Source organism: Penicillium antarcticum (genome assembly GCF_028974205.1).
Source record: "Penicillium antarcticum strain IBT 31339 chromosome Unknown utg000001l_segment0_segment0, whole genome shotgun sequence".
NCBI lineage: Eukaryota > Fungi > Ascomycota > Eurotiomycetes > Eurotiales > Aspergillaceae > Penicillium > Penicillium antarcticum.
In genome coordinates, this window is record NW_026695299.1 from 759729 (window position 1) to 783925 (window position 24197).

General features: G+C 48.8%; 6 protein-coding genes across 6 annotated transcripts; 4 read left to right on the plus strand and 2 right to left on the minus strand.

The window, feature by feature from the left end:
* Nucleotides 1-764: 764 nt before the first annotated feature.
* On the plus strand, nt 765-3953 carry N7508_000286 (putative NTP binding protein; the record flags this gene model as incomplete). The annotated part of the gene is made up of 1 exon (XM_058458371.1): nt 765-3953. One exon carries the CDS (start codon nt 765-767, stop codon nt 3951-3953), a length of 3189 nt encoding a protein of 1062 aa, XP_058324593.1.
* Nucleotides 3954-5465: 1512 nt separating this feature from the next.
* Nucleotides 5466-7310, minus strand: N7508_000287 (methylenetetrahydrofolate reductase (NAD(P)H) MET13; the record flags this gene model as incomplete). The annotated part of the gene is made up of 1 exon (XM_058458372.1): nt 5466-7310. One exon carries the CDS (start codon nt 7308-7310, stop codon nt 5466-5468), a length of 1845 nt encoding a protein of 614 aa, XP_058324594.1.
* Nucleotides 7311-7917: 607 nt separating this feature from the next.
* On the plus strand, nt 7918-8655 carry N7508_000288 (orotate phosphoribosyltransferase; the record flags this gene model as incomplete). The annotated part of the gene is made up of 1 exon (XM_058458373.1): nt 7918-8655. The coding sequence occupies one exon, from the start codon at nt 7918-7920 to the stop codon at nt 8653-8655; it is 738 nt and encodes a 245-aa protein (XP_058324595.1).
* A 3561-nt stretch (nt 8656-12216) lies between these two features.
* Nucleotides 12217-19729, plus strand: ags2 (alpha-1,3-glucan synthase Ags2; the record flags this gene model as incomplete). Its single annotated transcript, XM_058458374.1, has 6 exons — nt 12217-12567; nt 12625-12800; nt 12853-18786; nt 18844-19049; nt 19106-19616; nt 19681-19729. The coding sequence occupies 6 exons, from the start codon at nt 12217-12219 to the stop codon at nt 19727-19729; spliced, it is 7227 nt and encodes a 2408-aa protein (XP_058324596.1).
* A 701-nt stretch (nt 19730-20430) lies between these two features.
* On the minus strand, nt 20431-21949 carry N7508_000290 (cytochrome P450; the record flags this gene model as incomplete). The annotated part of the gene is made up of 2 exons (XM_058458375.1): nt 20431-20929; nt 20985-21949. 2 exons carry the CDS (start codon nt 21947-21949, stop codon nt 20431-20433), a joined length of 1464 nt encoding a protein of 487 aa, XP_058324597.1.
* Nucleotides 21950-22361: 412 nt separating this feature from the next.
* Nucleotides 22362-24059, plus strand: N7508_000291 (uncharacterized protein; the record flags this gene model as incomplete). Its single annotated transcript, XM_058458376.1, has 3 exons — nt 22362-22728; nt 22785-23627; nt 23680-24059. 3 exons carry the CDS (start codon nt 22362-22364, stop codon nt 24057-24059), a joined length of 1590 nt encoding a protein of 529 aa, XP_058324598.1.
* Nucleotides 24060-24197: the final 138 nt, after the last annotated feature.

The window sequence follows — 24197 nt, forward strand, 5'->3', positions numbered from 1 at the left end:
CATGCGACATTTGCATGATTTGCTGCCTGTCATGCGCATAGATGACAGGAATCAGCCCCCCCCCCCGGGTTACATATCTTTAATCGACATTTTACTTAATGCAGCTTTGCATCTGATGTCTACCCCAGGAACCTTTTCACGTGCGCCACGCTCAGGAATGCAAGCGGGCGACCGACGGCTGGCCGTGGGAATCAGGGCACGTCTTCTTTTCTATCAATCAATATCGATTAGCTTTGGGGGTATTGGTCGTTGCGTAGACCATAATTCCTTACTGCGCCAAAGAGCGGACTTAGGGCTAAATATCGTCGATACCGGGTCGCGCCTTCTCAACACCCAGCCCTCGTAACTTTCAATGACGCAATTGCCAATTGTGAAATATGAGACAGGGAGTTGCCATTCCAGAAGGCGGCAGGAGATTTCATAGGGCATTCCGGCTCGGGGGCTGGCATTCTTCATCGAAGACTCTGGCATTCCGACCAACGAGATCCCATTATTTTTACGCGTTGAGAGCGCGAATACCTCTGAAGATCGCTCAACAGCCTGTCGGCTTCAATGACCCCGCCCTGTGTTTTCTTCGAATCTACCTTATCACTCGTCCTAAGCCGCCAACCGACATCGCCTAACCTCGACCTCGACATTGACCTCGAACGCAGCACGACTACTAACCAATTCTACAGAGCTACTTTCTCACGGCATGGGATAGAGATACCTTGCAGTTAGACCCGGGAGTCAGGTCTCTGAATTACATCTGTTATTCACTCAATATGGCCGAAACCCGTGTCGAATTGCCAGATGGCCACCTTGTAAACCTTTCCCCACGACCAACACGCGACAGTCCTTACAAAGCGTATCGAGCAGAGTACAGAGGATGCGCTACAGAGCTGGCTGCCACTCCTCCCCCTCGCTACGCCAGCCAAACGAGAACGCCGGAATACGGCGTCTCGCGCTGTGCATCAGGAAATATGTCTCAGGCTCCCAGGACTACCAAGCTTCCTGTCCCCAGGAACGTTACGGAAAGCCGCAAGACCGAATTGAGAGAGACTCCAAGTCCTACCGGCATACCGAAACCGACTACCCCTAGTCAATTTGGACCAACTGGGGATCACCCTCGATCATCTGGTAAGGATCGTGACCAGTACTGGAGCAAGATAAGAGAGAAGTTTGAGAAGGACTCTCCTTTGTCGAGACGAAGTGCCAGGAACAAGGACAATGGCAACGACGAATCTCCAAACCCTCGCATGTCGTATCACCGCACTCGACCTCCCACCGCCAGTCGACAGGATCACAATAGCCCTTGCGGGGCCACAGCACGGACAGGAATCCCCAGTCCAAGCACAGCGAAAAGCAGCCCTGCACAGGGTCATCGGAACGACACTTGCCACCCATCAGACACAAACGACAAATGGCGGAAGCAGGGTGACCAGTGGATTAATTCGGAGTCTGCTGAGAACACACCACACAAGTCAGAGCAAACCGACACGACCGCCGAATCCAGTCCACGATCTCATCCGTCCATTTCTCCAGTATCCGCTGAAGATAGTTCGATAACTGACTGGGAAGACCGATTTGTTGTGAATATGCCAACAGCGAAAGACCCCAACCCGCCAACGATGACTTCTCAGCAAATTTCGGAGTACCAAAAGAGCATCGAGAGGGTATATCAAGATGGAGGGAAAATGGCGGATCCAGATGCATTACCCAGTTGTCATGCCTCGCCAGAAAGCAAGATCAGCCCTCGCAGTCACCGCGCCAAAAGCCCCCGGGAATTTAAGCCATACAAAGCGGGCTATGATGGGGCATACGATGATCGTCCAAAACTAGAAACGCGGCGATACGAGCCTCAGCAACCGTCGCAGCACCCTCACCAGATGCAACCGCAACTGCAACAAGAACAAGAACAAGAACCACAGCCGCTGTCAGCATCACAACGGCAAGCAGCAGCACACTACTACAGTCCGGATGAGATTGGGGGGAATCGAATTAGCACGATTTGGGAAGAGTCGCCAACAAAGACCAAGGAAAAACGACACCCACAAAATGCTGATGGTTCTTTTTTAGGATGCAGGGAGATCTCAGGAGAGAAGAATCCAGACGAAATCCTCATGTTCGCCCCCACAGATGACGCCAGCCTGCATCCACGCCCATTAACTCTGGCTTCCAAGAAGAAGCAGAAAGACACGAAGAGAGTGACTGCCCAGCATACGATGAAAAGTGTAGAGGAGACAGTAATCCTCAAAGAAGAGCAGCCACAGAATTCTCAGAGTTCGAAGCATGTCCAATGCTCGAAGTCGTCAACAACGTGTCAGAGCCGAAGCTGTCTCCAGCACCCGATCCCCAGGACCGGATCCCAGGACTCGGGAAAAGAAAACAAGCTCCCCTCCTACAACTCACCCGAAGAGCCCGCGAGGCTCGAGGACGGCCGGCGGGAAGACGATGTGTTCATTATCACACCCACTATCACACGCACTATGATTCCAACGCCGGACAAAAAACCATCTGCGCCAAAGCCACAAGGTTTGCGACGTCCTGGTGGCACAAGCCACACTGTTACAGCCGAAGCTATCAAAGCTGTCCGCGCGAAGGCCCAGATGATCTCTACGCCATCAGGTCTGCGGCCCGGGGTGCCGATCCCCAAGGACGAATTGAGAGCACCAACCTTGACGACTTCACAAACGCTACCAGCAGGCAGCATAACCTCTACGAAAGACAAAGAGGAGGCAGACCGCGCACAAGAACGAGCAACCGGGACAGCATCCAATTCTATCCGTGGCTTCATCCGTACCGGAGGGCTGGCAAGGTCTACGGGAATAGTACGATCACCTACAGATAGCCTTGCTTCAATACTCCGCAGCAGTACCGAATCTCTTCGAAATCGTGCGGAGTCTCTGCGCAATGGTTCGGGCTCTTCGAAAGGTTTGAACGGAAAACAATCAGTGACTCCTGAACCAACCCTCCCGTCCAGGGACAACTCAGAATCATCTCGATCAGCTAGATCTTTTCAGTCCGCCAAAGAGACCCATGCCACGTCGGGAAAAGTGACCCCGCCGCCACAAAAGTCGGCGGCGCAGGCTCCGCCTGAGAAAAAAATCCCACCCACGAAGCCAATTGCTGTTGCATCGAGCAAGCCCGCAGCAAAAAAGCCGACTCTGTCGGAGGACCCGCTATCTGAAAAGACAGATAAGACAGACAAGACAGAAACGAAAGAAAGGACAGAAAAACCTGTTCCTTCAGTCAAGAAAATATCTGCTTTGGCGAAGCCATCTAAGCTGGACAAACCATCGCGGTCTGTCAAGGTAACCGCATCAGAAAAGAAGTCTCCCCCTCCGGCCCCGAAAAAGGTCGATCCACCCAAGAAAGGGGAGAAGAAGGTAGAGCGAGTGAAGCCCCAGCCTCGGATCCGCACCTCAGGCAGTGTCCTGGAGATCGCCGAGTTGGATGGACTTCAGGTTGCGAGTCCAAACCAGACTCTTCAATCCAACATTACAAATGTCTATGCTGACCTGGGTGATATGCACAACCGAGACGAAGATGACCCTCCCAACCAAGGATCAAGCCCCTTGGCCCTCTCTTTGGTATTTGACATCATCGTCGTCGCCGTCACTCAAGTGAGCCGGACTTTCCGAATGGGTACCGACAGCCCTTACTCCAAATTTGTCGTCGCCAACATCATGAACATGACCCGTCATTGCTACCGCGTCTTCAAATGCATCTATGCAGCTTTCTCCCGTTACCAATCAACGGGGGCCTGGCCCAAAGCCCGCAATGACCAGGCCATCAGCAGATTCATGCTGGAGCTACTCCAGGCCATTGTCTACCTCTTCATTCTAGGGTTCGCAGCTATGGTCATCGGCCGTGCTGCTAGCTACGTCGTCCTCGTGAGTAGTTGGATAGTCTGGTTTGCAAGACCGTTTGCGTGGGCCTTCCAGTGTGTTGGTCGTGCCCTGATAATGTAACACTAGCGTGTTCTCTCTTACGTTTTTTTTTCATACTTGTCCAGTACATGTGATTTTGCCTGCCCCCTTTGGAAGTCTGGCGCCGGAATGCGAGTCTTATCATTTTGTGTTTCTCGTGTCTTTGTCCAGGTCGAAAGGACTATCACTCCTTTCTTGTATCGGCTGTATTTTTAGCCCATGCCTTCAATACATGAATACTTTTTTTTAAATCTGAAACTAAAGTCTCTGCTTCTTCTATACCCGGAGGTAGATCTCCACTTTTCTAGAAACCTGCCTACCTACCCATCAGGCCATAGTATTACGTTACCAAGAAAACCTACTGTACAACCAGCGAAAAAGAGGACAAGACAAGTCTGATGAATGATATTTCAAACCTAACCTAAAACCAAGAATGAAAAGCCGAATAGCAATCCCATACAACCGAATGGTCGCGGACCCAGACTCAAACAATCAAACCAGGGCAGCAAAACCGCCGCTCCGAATTGCCATGCTAGTCCAGCATCCACCTCCCATGTTGAAGAAGGAGATAAAACCAATTCAACATTTCTCTTGCATTTTCATAAGCCAGAGTTCGATTTTGTGTATGATGCTCCAAGAATATTACCCAACTGCGCCATGCTGGTGTTGAATGGTTTCTGTATGCTTGTATGCTAGCTCCTGCGATAGCCTTGCAACTTGGAAAAAAAAAAAAAAAAAAAGGAGAATGCGGAAAAGGAAACATACGATGAAGAAAACAAATGAGTCACTTTATATTTTCGAGAAGGGGGTGTGTGAGAGGAGGGTTCAATGGCGGGATGAAGGGACAACCATGTTGGATTGGATAGTCTCCTTCAACCTGGAGTAAGCGAGATATTTGCTCATTTCAACAAACAAAGACAAATTGCGACAGGACGTTTGGACTGTAAATAGATCCAAAATCGAGAAGCAGAAAGAAAAGAGAAGAAAAAGGACCGGAAAAAAATTGCAGGGCCGATGCTAAAGAAGACAGAGTCGACCATCGTCATTATAGCCACTGCGAGCTCTATGTATCAGAATTGGGAGTAGGAAAACAAACAGAACGAGGAAGGAAGGGAGCCTAAAGGGCAAAAAATTATGTTGAATTTTGTGGTTTCGACCATTCTTTTGTTCCCTCCGTTCTTCTGGACTGGTAGACCAAACAGAAAAACATGAATGTCCAGAAGAGCACCGGGCCCGGAGGGAAGTTGACCTGAAAAGAAGTAGTGAAACCGATGGAAGAAGCGCCATTGTTAAAAGAGACGGGGTATCGGTACATTATGTTGAAATGAAAACGCTGTGGAAGAAATCGTTGAGAGGTCTTCAGTCGTGACGCCATAAGACATTGCAGGGGAGGCCCGAGATGTGTTGGAGTGAATGTTGTATCGGGTTATGTAATCGTTGAGATGATGTTGAATTAGGTAAATGTTGAGATATTTTGGTGTGAGAATTGTAGATGACTCCAAAGAGTCCGAGTTTTTATGCAAGGTCACCAGTTCCAAGTTGAGGGGAACAGTATTAGTTGGCGGCGACTCCATTTGGTACGGCGGTGCCGTTGGTTTCAGGCTTTGCAGGAGCCTCGACCTCGACAGGGACTTCGAGGTCCTTCACTGCGAGGTCCTTGAATAGTTCAAAGACAGCATTGGAGCGGTGGAAATCGTTGTCAACGATGTTGACAAGGTACCAGTCTTCCATGACGTTCTCGATCAACTTGCGACTGGCGCTAGCTGCGTTGTAACACTTGGACCAATGTTCTCCCAGAAGGTACGCTTCGTCCTTCCAGGCCAAGAAGCTGACAGTCTCGACAATGGTAGGTTGAATGATCTCTCGTCCCGCGAAGATACCCCACGTTAAAGCATTGGGACTGTCGCGTGTGTTTGTCTTGAGCTCACCCTTCTTGTTGGTGGCGTGATAGGTCAAGTCATCGTTCTTCTCGATACGCGTGATGAGCTCGTCAATCAAGTATGAGGGGACCAGGAGCTCCAGGTAGGCTTTTTGGTATACGAATCCGTTCTTGGGACCCCAACCGTAGACGGAGTGGGAGGACTTGATACCGTTAACAGCAGGCTGAGAGTTGATTGTCAGGAATCCACGCTGGTTCAGGTCGAGCAAGTTGTCCTGAATGTCATTGGCTTCCGTGGTGATTGGTGAGTCACTCCATGGCAGTCTGTCAAGTTTGCCCTTCAAGAAACTGACGAAGATATTGGACAAGTCCTTGATGGACTTGGGCTCGCCCCATAACTTGATGTTTTGCTCGTTGGTTCCCTTGAGTCCCACACCGTATGCGTCCAGCTCACCGAACGCAGGCGAACGAGAATCCGTCCAGCGACCGTTGGGGAACTCGTCCCAAGTCTGTGTGCGAGCAACGTACGATGAGTTTCGGTTGCGCCAGAATACCGGACGCACATCTTCACCCCGACGATTGAGGGCGAGCGAAGGCCGCCATGGCAGCGCCCGTTGGATAGGGGCTTCTTCCGACGGGCAAAGACCGAGCTCATCCAGAACTGCCTTCGTCGCTTGGGCCAAGTTCATGGTATAGAAATGTAAGTGGTTGATACCGGCGGCCATCAGCTTCCTGCACATCTCAGCGATGAGGCTCTTTCCAATTTCTCGAACGACAGAGTCGTCGTTCTTGACAGGCTCGAGGGCTTCCATCCATGTTGGGGGGATGTGAATCTTGGTCCAGTTTGATCGACGGATGAAAGCAGCGTAAGTCTGGATAGGCATGATACCGGGGATAATGGGCACATGAATGCCCTTCGCCCGGCACCTCTTAACCCAATCGATGAAGTTCTCCACATCGTAGAACATCTGGGTAACAATGAAGGTACTGCCTGCATCCACCTTTTCCTTCAAGTGATCGATCAATTGCTCGACATCAGAATTGTCATCAGCTCCCTCGGGGTAGCCGCCGACACCAATGTCGAAGTGGTTGCCATATTTCTCCCGGATATATTTGACCAAATCCTTTGCGTAACGGAAGCCGTTATCGGCGGCCTCCCAAACCTCCTTGTCACGGGGTGGGTCTCCTCGAAGAGCCAGGATGTTGGTGCAGCCAGCCTTGTAAGCAGCCTGAAGGGCTTGGTCGACCTTTTCTATCGGCATATCCGTGCAAGTCAAATGCATGCATGTCTCCAGACCATAAACCGATTGTGCCACATTGACCATCTCGCAAGTCAGATCCGATAAGCGACCGCCAGCACCCCAGGTGATGTCGATGAAGGAGGGACCTAAGCCATGCATGCGGTCCATCCGATCGTAAAGGTTCTGTACACCCTGGGCGGTCTTGGGAGGGAAGAACTCGAAGGAAACGCCCGTCTTTCCATCTGCCTCATTCTTGGCCAGCTTCTCCCGGATATGCATGATGCCGAGTTTAACTATTTATATCAGCACATCCACGGGGTAACATAAAGGAAAGTGCTTCCATGCTCTTGAGTTGGAGATGAAGCGACATACCGAGGATTGGCTAGAATTAATGGAATTGTTGGTGAATCCAGCACGCAGTGCAGATGAGACGTCCGAGAGCAGGACCGGATTAGCGTGGACGTAACACACACGTCAAGTAGAGAAACCAAGAACAAAGTAAAAGTGAGAAAACAAAAGAAAGAAACAAAAAAGTCAAGCTCGAGAGAGTCGAGTGAGTGAAGAAGGGAGAAATCCGGTGAGCGATCGACGATTTGGCGGGGAAGGCCGGCCATCGGAGCACGTGTCTTGGCCCCTTGGAGAGACAGCACTCAACAAAAGCAAAGAAAAGGGCGAAAAGGGCATATTGGGTCTCTTTCTTTCTGTCTACAGCTCTCTACGAATAACCATGAACTTCCAATTGACCAGACTACAGTGTATGGCGAGGGTATACTCGCTGGCCACCGCCCCTCCTGCCCCTCTCTCGGGAAAATTTTCTGTTATCAGTCTCCGATTCGCAATTTGAACTTCGACAATTGCTTCACCCCGGATTTCATAACTATACACCATGTCCGCTGTTCCTCCTCCCACTGTCGACCAGGACTACAAGTCCTCTCTCCTCCCCCTCCTCATCTCCAACAATGTCCTCTCCTTCGGCTCCTACACCTTGAAGTCCGGCCGCGAGTCGCCCTACTTCTTCACCTCCTCCCTCCTGCACACCGCACCTCTGCTGCGGGCCTCTTCCGCCGCCTACGCTAGCGTTCTCTCCGCCGAGCCTTTCGTCACCACCGACGCCGAAGGCAACACCAAGGCCGACTTTGACATTATCTTCGGTCCCGCATACAAGGGTATCCCCATCTGCGCCGCCGTCACCAACGAGCTCGCCGTGCGGGACTCCCTCTCCGGCAAGAACGCCTGGGACAATGTCAGCTACTCCTTCAACCGCAAGGAGGCCAAGGCCCACGGCGAGGGTGGAAACATCGTCGGTGCCCCTCTGAAGGGCAAGCGCGTCGTGATCGTCGACGATGTCATCACTGCCGGCACTGCCCTGCGCGAGGCCGTCGGTATCATCGAAAAGGAGGGTGGTATCGTCGCCGGTGTTGTTGTTCTGCTGGACCGTGAGGAGCGTGTCAGCGACACTGAGACCAAGAGCGCCATCGGTGTTGCTCAGCGTGATCTCGGAGGCAAGATCCCCATCCGCTCAGTCCTTGGTCTGCACGACTTGATTGAGAAGCTTGGTGACAAGATTGGTGCTGGTGAGATCCAGCGCCTGAAGGACTACCGTGAGCGCTACGGTGCTCAATAGATACAAGCTTTGAAATCCGCCCACGCCGGCATGATGTATGAGCAAAGATAAGACAAAAGAATTCGATACCAGGATAGTTTGGAGTTGCTATGAACATAAATTTGATTGAACATCGCCCAGCGACTGGGGTGATGGCCACATTCCAAGCAATAGCTCATCTTTAACATATCTTTAACATCATGCTTTCGCGAATAAAACCATCCAGTCTCTTCGAGGTCCTAGAGTCTTTCCGCCTGGCAGTTTCAACTCCACCTACTATGGTGTCGACAGTATCAAAACGGAATGCGCAAGCGAGACATCTCGCACCATCTTAAATCTACATCCACAGCAAGTCCTCAATGAATTGGTGATACCAATTTTCAATCCGAAGAATCATTCATCAAGTTCCAATCGGGAAACATGGATATCAATAAGAACCCCTTTGTCGCGCAACCACGTAGCCGAACCCATTGCTAATCCAGTGTCTTAGCCCTCCCTATATCCTCCACCAACCTGAGGTGTTCAGATCTCACACCCTTAACCGAGAAGTCGCACTCGGAAGCCGTACTCCCTGTGCACAAGACAATGTCTCACCTGAACTCGAAGAGATTAATCGTGCCAAATTGGGCACAATGGTGAGCCAATGGTTGAAACACCCCGTATAAACCATGGAGTTATGTTATTGCGCGGCAAGCGACAGCAGCACAGCAGAGTTTAGCTGTGTCATAGACTGTGTCTGACAAAGAGCACCCCAAGGCAGGACAGGCACCGCTTGCAATGGAATTGAGGACCTTCAGGGCATTGTAGAGATCAGTAGCTGCGCTCAGGCAATTTGTATCCGTGGATCTGACGGAAGTCAATCACTTGATCAAGTACGAGGTGATACATCTTTTAGTGCCACATACCGTGGTTACGACCCTGTGCTGGAGTTATGAGATTCATTGAAAGACTGTGATCGAATGTCGTTTGGTGACTTATAGATCATTTAGCACAATGTGCTGGTTGTAATCTGAGATCTGTATTGTCTAGGCATTGGGTTCTAATGCACGTCATCCTCCGGTGATCTCCTAATGGGCGCTTCTGTTTCACAAAGAGCTTAAGAACGGGACTGAAGTCTTGGATTGTAACTAAGCTAATCGATATCTGTCAATTAGATAAACAATGGTGAGGTGAAAAATTACCTGGCAAGTATAAATGCAACGGTCAAAGTATACTATCAACTCGATGGTGTCAAGAAGACTCAATTCCGCAATGACATAACATCAATCTGTAATGCCAAGTCTTTGACTAGAGTATAAATGTAAGTGATCAAAAGCGCCATGGTGACATGATCCGGCAGAGCACAGATATATGTCAAGTGTCAATTCTTATGTATCCGAGCTGCGTGACATGCATATCAAGTCCGCCAACCACATATTCTGGGTCCCTTAAAGACATCCTATAGATACGATGGAAGTGTATTTAGTATCTAGTACTGACAGACAAACGGGTCAGTATTGAGCAAATTACCTAAAATCACTTCAGCTGGCGCATTTTATTAAACCCAAGATCGGACTTTGAATGCTCTCCACCACAGTCCGGTCACAGCAGATCGTGGCTTGATACATACATTCAAAATCCTCATAATTGGGTCTCGTGGTTTGAGATATCTGGGGTACAGAGCAGAACGACTTGCCAGCTGGATTGAATCGAGCTCATTCTCAAATGCAACTAAGACTCGCCCCCAACAAAACTTTCATATATTTTACCCGCAGGCTCAATTTCTGCCTAGGCTAACTGATTTAGCCTCACATGATAGTGTCCAATCAGGTTGCCCCCTACTTGATTTCAGCCATGATGTCTCAAAGTTCTATCATCAGACTCAACCTGCTTTTCATTTGAACACATTGACAGAACTCAATTATATATCGGCTACAATAGCAGTTTCTAAAACCTAGCCAAGATCATGTACTCCAGATGCCATCTCACTAGGAAAATCTATCGTATCACTATTGATTGCCACTATCTCCACGCTGTCATCGGACCCGGTGTCTACGATAGACCTCGGGTTACATCTTAGTGATGCAGCTCAATTAGCAACTATCTGCTGTCTCGATTGCTCACTTTACAAGCAAACAATGTGTCGGTGATCTATGAAGTCACAGGACATTGCAAGTGACTTTGATAGTTGTCACAGTGATTCAGCTGTCTCGTCCAGGTTGAAATCTTGCATGCAGAAAATGCGAGTACCAATTGCCTTTCGATCCGGATATTAGATAGTAAAAATAACTTGGACCATGCACATGTACTCCATACATTCCGGCGTAGACGTGGCCTAGATGACAACTTGAGTCAATAGTACATACCCTAAACAGAAGAAAAATCCGTTATCTTGACATAAATCAAACACGCAGATAAGCTGCTCTCTTACGCGAAAGACAATGGTTTAAAGTTATTTCGTGTTTGACGCCATTCTGTTATAATGATGTCTTCTGGCATGCATCTAGGATTCAGAAGCGATGGTCGAGACCGAGTCGAGGCATGTCAAAGATGAATCGTAGAGTTTTCGGCCATGTAACTGCCGAATGTTGTAGGCATACAGAGTGCATCACCTTCGCTTACAGTCGATGTTTTAATCGGACCGATATAAGATTAGCGATGCACATTCCGCCTCGGACTTCTCACCTACCATTGCTCTGGACACCACCCATGGTCTAGTCACACAAAACGTTGTGAGACCTGCAATGCATGAATCTCTCGATTACCATTATTGAACCCGGTCGCTCTGGAATGGCCGTCGTTTCGCAGAGAGCTAGATATTTTGCTAGAAACTCACGACGATGGCGTCTCCTCGTAAGACAGAGAACTTCGCCGCCTGAGCCCCACGGTCTCTCAAAATAGATACGCACGAGTAACAAAGATGTCAATCGATGCTCTGAGGGGTCAATTTGTACTCCACTATTCATGTCCCCTATCATTTGTCTTCTCGGTTTTCACCGTTGATTCCGGATTGAGGGAAAAGTGTCTATTTGCCTCAATTTGCGGCTATGAACAAGAATAAGCCGCAGAATACTTTGTGTGAGGATGTAATTCAGAGTCCCAGATATAATCAAGAAAGTTTATTTTCTTTTTCGGATCTTGTTTGATTCCTTTCGATTTTATTAGCCACACCGCAGTTCCTATGCTTACCGTTTCCCTTTATATTTCTACCTAGAGAAGCTTCCATAGACTGAAGGACTTGTGGTCATATTCTACTCCGCTGAGAGTGCGCGAGGTTCTTCGTCACTAGGTCTCTCTCCTCACTATCCGTATACCCTGCCAGGGACCTCTGCAGCCTTCCGATACGCAAATTGTTAGTATTCACTTCCCGTTAGTAGACCCCTTTGTTCCTTGTTGCTGCCGGAGCTCTTGGATTGTCTCGGTCCTGATACATGGCACCATCCCTTTCAGGTACAAGAGAACTAACACGGAATTGTCACACATAGGTATTGCTTCTTGAGTATCGGCTTGAGTCAATAGCTCTCCTTGTGCTTCTTCCTTTCTGTCTTAACACATGGTGCCAAATTAAGACTTACAAGAGGCTCATGTCATTGAGTGTTCATCATGTATTGGAAACATACAATCACCGCAGCTGCCCTGCTTGCAGTGCCGGGGATCAGCTGGCCGTACGACGAAGCCCTCACGGACTATAATGTTAATGAGAACCAAACAGCAACCAACCCTCTAGAATACTGGGGAGAATGGCCCAATCATACCTACTTCCCCTCGCCGGACAATTGGCGCTTTCCTGTATATACGCTTTTCCTCGATCGATTTGTGAATGGTGATCCAACAAACGATAATATTAATGGGACCCTCTTTGAACATGATATCAGCTCGAATCAAATGCGACATGGTGGCGACGTTGCGGGTCTACTGGATACTCTGGACTACCTACAAGGAATGGGCATCAAAGTTGGTTTCACCCTTCCTTGATCTCACCTCCTTACTCAACTAATCCATTGCCTATAGGGCATCTATCTTGCAGGCCTGATTTTGATGAATCAGCCATGGGGCTCAGACGGCTATTCAGCACTTGACACCACACTCTTGGACCAACATTTTGGAACCATTGAGACGTGGAGGAATGCCATTACAGAGATCCACAACCGTGGGATGTATGTCATTTTTGACAACACCGTTGCCACGTAAGACCTAGGTTAAGTCGCGCCTTCCAGAATATTTGCTGATGATTTGCAGTATGGGTGATCTCATTGGGTTTGAAGGGTACATGAACACAACCACGCCCTTTTCCATGCAGGAGCACAAAGCATCTTGGAAATCAGACCGCCTCTACGTCGATTTCAGCTATGGCAACTCATATAACGAGACATGCGAATACCCTCGATTTTGGAACGAAACCGGCTACCCCGTGGACGAGTACGTTCTTAATGAGCTTGGTGGTTGCTACGATAGTGATTTCGATCAGTACGGTGACATCGAGGCTTTCGGTGTGTATCCTGACTGGCAACGAGAACTGGCCAAATTCGCATCTGTTCAAGACAGGTTACGTGAGTGGGTTCCTAGTGTCAGAGACAGACTGATTCGCCATTCTTGTATGATCATCGCCTCCTTCGACATCGATGGCTTCCGCTATGACAAAGCCACACAAGCTACTGTCGACGCTTTGGGAGATATTTCTGGTGCGTATCGTGATTGCGCTCGTCGCGTAGGAAAGCACAATTTCTTCCTTCCCGGTGAAGTAACGAGTGGGAACACGCTAGGCTCTATTTTCCACGGGCGAGGTCGACAACCTGATATGCAACCGGAGACGCTGGAGGAGGCATTCAAAATGACTAATTCTTCTGATCCGGCCTACTTCATCCGCGATCAAAACCAGCAGGCCATAGATGCAGCAGCATTTCATTATTCGGTCTATCGCTCTCTCACCCGCTTCCTCGGTATGGACGGCAATTTGGCTGCCGGCTACGATGTGCCGGTTAAATGGACAGAGGCCTGGTATCAGATGGTCCTCACCAATGATATGATCAATGCCAACACGGGCAAGTTTGATCCTCGCCATATGTACGGAGCCACGAATCAAGACGTGTTCCGTTGGCCAGCAGTGGAGTATGGGGTTGAACGACAGCTTTTGGCCCTGTTCATTACCACATTGCACATGCCTGGCATTCCCTTGCTCCTATGGGGAGAAGAGCAGGCATTCTATATCTTGGATGCTTCAGCCGCTAATTATATCTACGGTCGTCAAGCTATGTCTCCTGCCTCTGCGTGGAGATTCCACGGTTGTTTCCAGCTGAACTCCACTCAATATTTTCAGTGGCCTATCAAGTCCGGACGGTTAGGTTGTACCGATGAGACAGTCACATATGATCATCGTGATCCAGCTCACCCTGTGAGGAATATCATCAGACACATGTATCAAATGCGACAGGATTTCGGTGCATTGAACGATGGATGGTGGGTTCAATTGCTTTCCAATCAAACCCATAACATATATCTCCCGGGGTCAAATGGAGTACCCACCGAGACTGGAATGTGGTCTGTTTTGCGCAGTCCATACTATCAGATGCAAGACCTCGGAGAAATAGGCAACCAGACTGTGTGGCTTGTCTATCAAAATAGTCACCGCACCGTGGACTATAAGTTTGATTGCTCTGATCAAAATGCTGCTCTTATCGCTCCATTTGATGTCAACACTACAGTCAAGAATCTCTTCTATCCACATGATGAGATCACTCTTCAAAAGAGTCCAATTAAACTCGGTCTGAATGGCTCGATCAAATATAACGGTTGTCTCCACACAATGACCATGAAACCATACGAGTTCAGGGCCTATATCCCCAAAGAGAGATTCCTTTCTCCTCACCCTATGATCACCAAGTTCTTGCCGGGCCATGATGTCCCCTTGCTGTCCGCAGTATCTCCTGGAGTAAGTGAATCGATGGAAGTCAGCCTGTTTTTTAACACCGAGATGAATTGTACTATGGTGACCGACTCAATATCACTCGAGTCGAAAACCGAAACCGGGGATGTGCCTTCGCTGGACCTTGACAGCGTCACTTGTGAAACATTGGAGGCCGAGAGTATCACTTGGACAGGCCAAATCCCATCCACTTGGGCTTGGAGAGCTAGCCTGACTGGGGTATACAACGGTGTGCATCGTCTAACTGTCAAAAATGCCACAACGACCGATGGACGAAAAACCAACGCTGTCGACCATTTCCTAATTCGAATCGGACAACAAGACAATCCGATGATATTCGCGTCCGCAAACTACTCCCGCAGTCTGCTTCATGAACGTAAAAATGGCACTCTGTTCATCAGACAACATGCCGCTGGTGCCGACAAATACCGATACTCAACCAACTGGGGTACCACATTCTCAAAATGGCTGCCATATCAAGGAGGAAACCACAGCATTGAGGAGCTAACCTGGTCTGGGACAAAAAAGCAGAGATGGGAAGGTAAACACGTTCGCGTCGAGTACTGGAGTCGATTCACAGGCAGCAGCGACTACGTGCAAGAGGGTGATGGCCCAGGCTGGAACCCTGCTATCCAACGTCGATTCCCCCATTTATTCTTCAATGGCCCATTCAACGAATATGGATACGATGCCGGTCTAGACAATGTCGTGAGGCAAGATGACGATGGTATCTGGAAGTTTCGCTTCATGGCGGAGTGGCCTGCGCATGGCCAGTTGAATGTTTGGGGCATCAACCCTGATGGCCAGCCAGATCAAAGCTATATCTATGGGGACTCTAACGGAGACTCAATTCTCGATCGTCTCCCACCCTCTTCCTTGAGTGTGACGAGCATAAACATCACTCGTCACCCCCCCAATCCCCACCTCGCTTGGAGAATTCACCTGGATGACTCAAACTTGCAGTTCAAGCTTGTTCCTGCAGGCTCCAAATACACCCAAATGACACTCTTCTTCTTGCTGTGGATTTTCCCTTTGGTCACAGCACCGACCTGTGCCTATGTTTTCATGAAGACATTCTACCGGGTTCAGTTCAACCAGGTTGGCGTAAGTGAGAAGAAGACACTTATTTCCATGGACTTCGTCAGTAGGTTTAAGATCCCACCTTTAGAAAGCGGCCAACCCAGAAACCCTCTGATACGCCTTGCCAACAAGTCAAAGTTCCTCCAGAGTAGTTCTGCTTTCGGCAATCGAGCATCGCATCGACGAAAGGTTCTCATCGCCACGATGGAATACGACATCGACGACTGGGCCATCAAGATCAAAGTCGGCGGCTTGGGGGTGATGGCACAGCTAATGGGCAAGCAACTCGGTCACCAAGACTTGATCTGGGTCATCCCATGTGTTGGTGGCGTGGACTACCCTATAGAAAAACCGGCCGACTCGATGTTCGTTATGATCCTAGGAAACCCCTACGAGATCAAGATTCAATATCATCAGTTGAGGAATATCACCTACGTTCTTCTGGATGCCCCGGTCTTCCGACAACAATCCATCACAGAACCTTACCCAGCCCGCATGGATGACCTCGACAGCGCCATCTATTATTCGGCCTGGAATCAATGCATAGCCCAAACACTGGAGCGATTTCCCGTTGACATGTATCATATCAATGATTATCACGGCTCAGTGGCTCCTTTGTATCTGCTACCCGAGACTATCCCGATTTGCCTGTCACTCCACAATGCCGAATTTCAAGGTTTATGGCCTATGCGGACACAGAAGGAGAAGACTGAGGTGTGCTCAGTCTTCAATCTAGATCTCGACGTTGCCACGCGCTACGTTCAGTTCGGCGAGGTCTTCAACCTACTGCATGCTGGTGCAAGCTATCTTCGTCTTCATCAGCAAGGCTTCGGAGCAGTAGGCGTCTCAAAGAAGTACGGCAAACGTTCTTATGCTCGCTATCCAATTTTCTGGGGCTTGCGAAAAGTTGGCAATCTCCCGAACCCTGACCCTTCCGACACTGGCGAATGGAATCGAGAATTGCCGAAAGAAAGCGACATCGATGTCGATCATGAATATGAGACTTGTAGAGCAGAGCTCAAGCGTCAGGCTCAAGAGTGGGCTGGTCTAGAACAGAGGCCTAATGCCGATTTATTGGTTTTTGTTGGAAGATGGTCCATGCAAAAGGGAATCGATCTGATCGCCGACGTGCTACCTAGTGTTTTAGAGACACGGCCAGATGTTCAACTTATTTGCATCGGACCTCTGATTGACCTGTACGGCAAATTTGCTGCATTAAAATTGGACCGAATGATGAAGCTATATCCTGGCCGGGTGTACTCCAAACCTCAATTCACAGTTCTACCACCCTTTATCTTCTCGGGGGCCGAGTTTGCATTGATACCTTCGCGAGATGAGCCCTTTGGCCTAGTCGCGGTCGAATTTGGAAGGAAAGGTGCCCTTGGCATTGGTGCGAGGGTAGGTGGGCTTGGACAGATGCCAGGGTGGTGGTATACAGTCGAATCCACAACCACCTCACATTTGCTTAAGCAGTTTAAGCTCGCCATTGACAGTGCGTTGAGTTCCAAACCCGAGGTGAGAGCAATAATGCGCGCAAGGTCAGCCAAACAACGTTTTCCGGTTGCCCAGTGGGTTGAGGATCTGGAGATTCTTCAATCAACATCCATCCGAGTCCATGATAAGGAACGCGCCAAGGCTCATAGCCATTATACTGCTGCGGGTGCATACAATGCCATCTACGGAATGATGACTCCACAGGCTGCATCTACAAGATCAGGTGCATCGACGCCTCCAATGCAACCATCAAGTCGTCCAGGAACAATGGGATCGCTTCAGCGAAGCTCCATCATTTACAGTCGTGACCCGAGTCCAGGAGCCGATTCCAGACCCAGGTCAGGACTGATTCGCCAGATTAATTTCGGTGTTCGACCAGTTTCGAGTAGTACCGAGCCTCGTGGCAGACGCGAGCTCGGGAAGGGGAATGTTGTTGAGCGTGATGACAGCACCGGTCGAGCATCTCCAGAGGCTGAAGAAGATAGCGATGAGGAATTGATGGTGACATGCTATGGGGATGATGATTTTCCCATGTCGTCTGACAAAACGGATGCAGGGCGTGGACAGCATCCTCAATCCCCCGGCGTTGCGCTGACCACGGAAGCTCTCTCAGCACGCCAGTTGGTTCGATCTAGCAACACACCGTCGAGCTCGACAGCCCCAAGTACGGCTGGAACAGATGATACTCTTACTCCACCTTCACGGCCGTGGGCTGGGCCGGGGAGTCGATTGAGTAGTTCTTCTGTGCTGTCTGTTGATTTAGTCATTGGAGAGAAAAAGGATTTCAAGCTTCAAAAGGTGGACCCCTTCTTCACAGATAGAAACGGCGAATACTACAAAGTGTTCGAAAAGAGACTCGAGGACCTAAATGGAGTAAACTCCGACAATCAACTCTGCATTGAGCAATATCTCGAGAAGAGCGAAAAGAAGTGGTTCAATAAATTCCGCGATGCACGCCTGGGTCTCAATCAAGGCTCTCCAACTGGTTCAATGCACGGTGGCAAAAGAGGTTCCCCGACTGGATCTATCACTAACGATGATGCAACATCTCACGAGAGTGGTATGCCCGAAAGGAAAGACAGTCCGCCAGATGAATTCATGCTCGGTGATAACTACGTGCCACCCACAGGCCTAAAGAAGTGGATGCAAATGCGTCTTGGAGAATGGCCTGTCTATTCTCTCTTTCTGGGATTGGGCCAGATCATTGCAGCCAATTCCTACCAGGTCACCCTTCTAACGGGAGAGGTGGGCCAGACGCCTGCAAAGTTATATGGAATCGCATCCGTGTATTTGATCACCTCGATTCTGTGGTGGTTCTTCTTTCGTTTCTGCAAATCGGTGCACGTTCTAACTCTTCCATGGTTCTTATACGGAATTGCGTTTATGATTATCGGAATGGCTCACTTCGAGCCTAATTCATACATTCGTGGTTGGATCCAGAACGTTGGAAGTGGAATCTATGCTGCGGCTTCTTCGAGTGGTTCAATCTTTTTCGCTCTCAATTTCGGTGATGAGAGTGGTGCCCCTGTCAAGCAGTGGGTGTTCCGAGCTTGCCTTATTCAAGGCACTCAGCAGGCATATGTCATTGCTCTTTGGTACTGGGGCTCGACTTTGACGAAAGCTAGTGCTGGAAATACCACTTCTCAAGGTAGTATCACCAATACCTGGAGAATGACGTGCGTGTCTTATTTTCTTCACTTTAACCGACGAATGATTGCTGACACGCATCCTAGAGCTATCTGCACACCCATCACGATATTCTTGTGGAGTATCGGCTTGTTTATCTACTTTGGTCTGCCAAATTACTACCGCCAAACACCAGGCAAGGTCCCATCATTCTACAAATCTGTCTTCCGACGCAAGATCGTACTCTGGAATTGGACTGTGGTCATTCTCCAAAACTTCTTCCTCAGTGCCCCATATGGTCGAAACTGGAACTGTGAGCCCCCGTAGCCCAACAACACCCCTTCCTTTCCCAACTAACATCCACAACAGTCCTCTGGATATCCAAACACGCCAGCGCCTGGCAAATCCTCCTCCTCTGCGTACTCTTCTTTGGCTTCGTCTGGATAGCAATTCTCTTCCTCCTAGCCAGACTATCAAAATCCCACAGCTGGATCCTACCAGTAGTAGCCTGCGGTCTAGGCGCACCTCGTTGGGCCCAGATATGGTGGGGAACATCTTCGTCTGGTCTATTCCTCCCGTGGGCTGGAAGCTACACAGCAGGAGCATTAGTCTCACGAAGTCTTTGGCTCTGGCTGGGTGTCCTAGATGCACTGCAAGGCCTCGGATTTGGAATGATTCTCCTGCAAACACTGACGCGCATGCATATCTGCTTCACCCTTCTTGTGTCGCAAGTTATTGGTTCCATTGCGACTATGTGTGCTCGATCCATTGCGCCGAATAAGATTGGTCCTGGGCCTATTTCTCCTGATATCACTGCTGGGGTTGGGGCGTTAGCGAATGCTTGGTTTTGGGTTGCGCTTTTGTTGCAGCTTTTGATTTGGTATGCTCTGCCCACTATTCTTGTTCGGAATTTGTTTGACGTACTAATATTTTGCTATCTGCAGTTGCGGCTTCCTTATGTTCTTTCGGCGGGAGCAGCTTTCGAAGCCTTGATGGAATTTATTTCTTGTTTGTTGGCTGTTGGGTGCAAACGAGTAATTTAATAAGGACTATCACCTGGAGAGGCTAACTCTCCTTGCCTCTATTGACTCTTGATGCTGTTTTTATGTGTTGAAACTTTACGTCGAACAGACTCGGCTGCTTACCATTTAAATTTAATAATATCACGTTGCTGCGTAGGAAGCCAAGAGTATAATATGTGCCCTGATAGGTTAGTCGGGAATTGACTGTACAGTATTTGATGTACCTGATGCTCAATCTCCTATCGGTCAAGCCATTGATGAATTATGATGAAGCTTGAAAAGTCAAATAGGTGAGTGATCATGACAAGGCGGCAGTGGTTGTGGTAACTTGATACATTCAACGGCGGCCCCAAACTTCCGTACTTGATTCTTATCATATCGACGTGATGAGATTTTTGGTTATTTTAGCTACAACCTTAACTTAATTTGGCCTGTGGCTTCTTTTAGATCTACTTGAACCTCTCATTTACCCTTACTTTACCCTCACTTTTCTTTTTACTTTTCCTCTCAGCCTACCTCTTACTTTCTATTATACTGTAGATAAATACTAGCTATGTTATTAGTTTAGGGATTATCTTAAGCTCTATATTCTAGTCAAGTTCAAATACTTTATAGCACTTTGTGTATATCTATAACCTTAATCATAGCCCATAGGATATAAGAGACCGAGACCTAACCGCTAAACCGAAGCAAAATCTTCTCCCCCTCAACCCGGGAATTAAACCACTGCTTACGTCGAATATATCTGTCACCCACAATACTCGATCCGCGAAGCAAATCCGCTTCAACAACCTTAAGAATGGCCATAGTAACTTCCAAAGTACCCAAATTCTGCGCAATACATCCCCTGCTGCCCTTCCCAAACGCAAAGAAATGATTCAACATCTCGTTGGTCGGCTGCAGCCAGCGTTCGGGCATGAATCGCAACGGCTCCGGGAAAGCATCTTCATCTTGATGTAGCTGGAAAGAAGAAACGCCAACACTCGTTCCGGCTGGAAAGTAGTATTTCTGATACTTCCATCCCCCAGTCGGGACTTCCCGTGGAAGTCGAATGGGATTCGCCCAGGACAGACGTAGTCCTTCGCGGACCGTCCCCCGAAGATAGCCGCACGATGCAGGGTCTTCTCCCTTTGCGACTGTGCTTTGAACTTCCTCGTAGAGCCGGTTATATCTGGATGATGGTGAGATTTGCTAGTTTGGGTCATGATTCGCGCGGGCATACTTACATATCAGGGTTCTTTGCAAGAAACCATAATATCGTAGCCGTGTTCATACTCGTCGAATCCGTCCCAGCAAAGGAAACATCTTTCACCTCAATCTGGGCTTGTGAAACACACTGTTTTTCCAGCAGTCTGCTCTGATAACTTACACTTTTAGGCGATACATCTTTTGCCAGCGTTGCACCTTCCATAAGCTTCCCAGTGAACTTATCCATAAGGTCAAATGCCCTCTCAGTAGTCTCGGTCGACATAAGCTTTTCAGCAATCGCCATAACGAAATCCGTCATTCTCCCAGGAGTAAAATTAAAGAAAGCCCCAACCCCAACAAAAGCATCCACAAAAGGCGACGCAGACATAACCCCCGACTCCTCATTCAGAGCCCCATATCCATGCTGAAAGAGATAAGTACTCACAGCATCAATAGCCATACAACGCGAAATATTGAGCACATCAACAGGGCCCCCCTTCCCAGCCTCCCGCTTTAAACGGCCAACAAAATCATCAAAGACAGTGAGCAATTCCTCCTCCGACTGTCTAATCGAAGCAGTCGAAAAAAGCGGCGCAACAGCTTTAGCCCTGCTCGCACGCTCCGGCAACGTCAAAGTCGAGAAAATGGTTTTGTGTCCATCGATATCAAATTTCGAATAAGCTTTCGCCTTGGCGAATCCACCGCGGGCGATGTATATTGGTTCGATAGCGTCTGCACTTGCGATATCGATATCATTTGGCGCGACGCGTAGTACCGGACCGTGTTTTTGGTGGAGTTTGAATATTACTGTGCATTCATCGCCAATGTAGGTGTGGTATGCTAGCCAGAGGGAAGTAACGGCTGCGATCTTCGGGCCTGGGGTTTGGGACAGGGGGTGGAGATAGAGACGGTAGATCCACTTGCTTGTTAGGCTGGCTATTGCTAGTGATAGGAGCCATGAGGCAATGGTCGGGATGGATATGGGGAGTGATATTAGGGCCATTTTTGCTGGGCGGAGTTTTTGGTCTGGCGTGATATTTAAACCTTTCCTTGTTGGCAAATCGGAGGCCTTTCACCTATCTCTTGTCGGGTGGGCCGAAGGAATGTGAGTAGCGGGGTTGCTAGTTGAAGGTGGTGATTCTATTGTTTTTGACATTCACAGAAAGACAAAAGAGAGGTGAAATGAAGATGCAAAGCAAGGAACGGAAATAGAAGTTTAAAAAGAAACAAAAGTCCAGCAACAGCCATGTAACGTGACTCGGGCAGCAAGCTTGGGAAGTCGGTGTTTCCGATGAAATGTTATCTCGATCAACCTTGAAAGATAACAGGCGACTTCAACGAGATCACAATCTATAACTTATATTTCCCCCAGTCACTCACAATGGCCGACAATCACCCTATCCCGCATCATAACAATGGCAGCAAAAGAGGCATTCAACGCCTCAACAACCGAGGATGTCGCCCTCGAACACATGGGCTACCAACAAGAATTCAAGCGCTCATTCGGACTATTAGACATGGTTGGATTCAGCTTCAGCATCGTAACATGCTGGACAGCTCTAAGCGGAGTATTCATCATCGGCGTCGGAGCAGGCGGTCCACCAGTGATGATCTTCGGCTGGATAGGAGTCTGCATATTCACCATCTTTATCGCACTAGCCATGGCTGAGATGTGTTCGCGCTGGCCGGTGGCTGGTGGTCAATACTCGTGGGTTGCGATGCTAGCACCGCCGCGAGTATCAAGGCAATTGTCTTATATCACCGGCTGGTTTATGCTGATTGGTATATACATACCTCCCACCTTATTTGCAGCTGCACATCTTGCTAATTCTTTATAGGAATCCTAGCAATGGGTGCAGTAAACAACTCAGTCGGTTCAAACTACATCCTAGGTCAAGCAAATTTAATCTTCCCAGACTTCGTCATCGAAAGATGGCACGCAGTGCTAGTCGCCTGGGCCATAGGCTTATTCGCGTTGGCAGTGAATATCTTTGCGCCGCACGCTTTGCATCGTCTCTCACGGATAATCCTCCTATGGAACATCGCCTCGTTCATAATCGTGATCATAACCCTGCTAGCAACGAACAAGCAAAAGCAACCCGCAAGCTTCGTCTTCCACGATTTCCGAAATATGACCGGTTTAGGCACGGCGATGGCGACCATAGTCGGCATCCTGCAATCCTTCTTTGGGATGTGCTGCTACGACGCACCGAGTCATATGACAGAAGAGATGACGCATGCCAGTCGCGATGCGCCTAGGGCAATTATCCTCTCTGTGATCATGGGCGCCGTGACGGGGTTTGTGTTCCTGCTTACGCTTTGCTTTTGTATGGGTGATATTGGGAGCACGGCTGGATCGAGTACTGGTGTTCCTGTTATTCAGATCTTTTATGATTCTACGCGGAGTACAGTTGGGACTTGTTTTTTGGCGACTTTGATTACTGTGATTGTTATTGTTGCTTCTGTTAGTCTTGTTGCTGAGGGGTCACGGTCTGTTTATGCTTTTGCTAGGGATCATGGATTGCCGTTCTCGGGGTTGTGGGCGAGGGTTGAGCCTAGGAGAAAGATTCCCCTTTATTCTATTGTTCTTACGTTGGTTGTGCAGCTTGCTTTGAATGCTATTTATTTTGGGACGGTGACGGGGTTTGATACGATTGTTTCCTTGGCTACGACGGGATTCTGTGGGTGGTGATACCCTCCATGTGGTGATCAAAAGCTAACAGTTCGGATTAGATGTTTCGTACGGGCTTGCCCTGTTTTCCCGGCTATTGGGCTATTTCTTCGGCTATCGAACCTCCTCTTTCGAGGGATCATTTTCCCTACCTCTTTCATTATCCCTCAGCTTCAATGCCATCGGCTTAGTATTCCTGTTGTTTGCATCTATTACATTCAACTTCCCGTCTGGGGCGCCGGTCACCTCGGATTCGATGAACTATACCAGTGCCGCGATCGGACTGGTGACAGTCCTGAGCTTCATAACCTGGTTCACTACCGCAAGGAAGCGCTTCACTGGGCCATCGGACGTTATGAACCTCGTTGTGGACGGTGTAGAAGGTCCATCGACGTTGGGGGCTGAGAACACTGGCTCAAAGAAGAGTACAGAAAGTAAATAAGTGATCATAAACGGTACAGTTGAATCTAAAGCTTTTGATGATAGTCCTACAAGGAAAGCAGATCCACGATCATAATTCATTCTCGTTGAAATTCGTAGACTTAGATTAAACCAACAACCGAAAGGCGTTGTCGCAAAT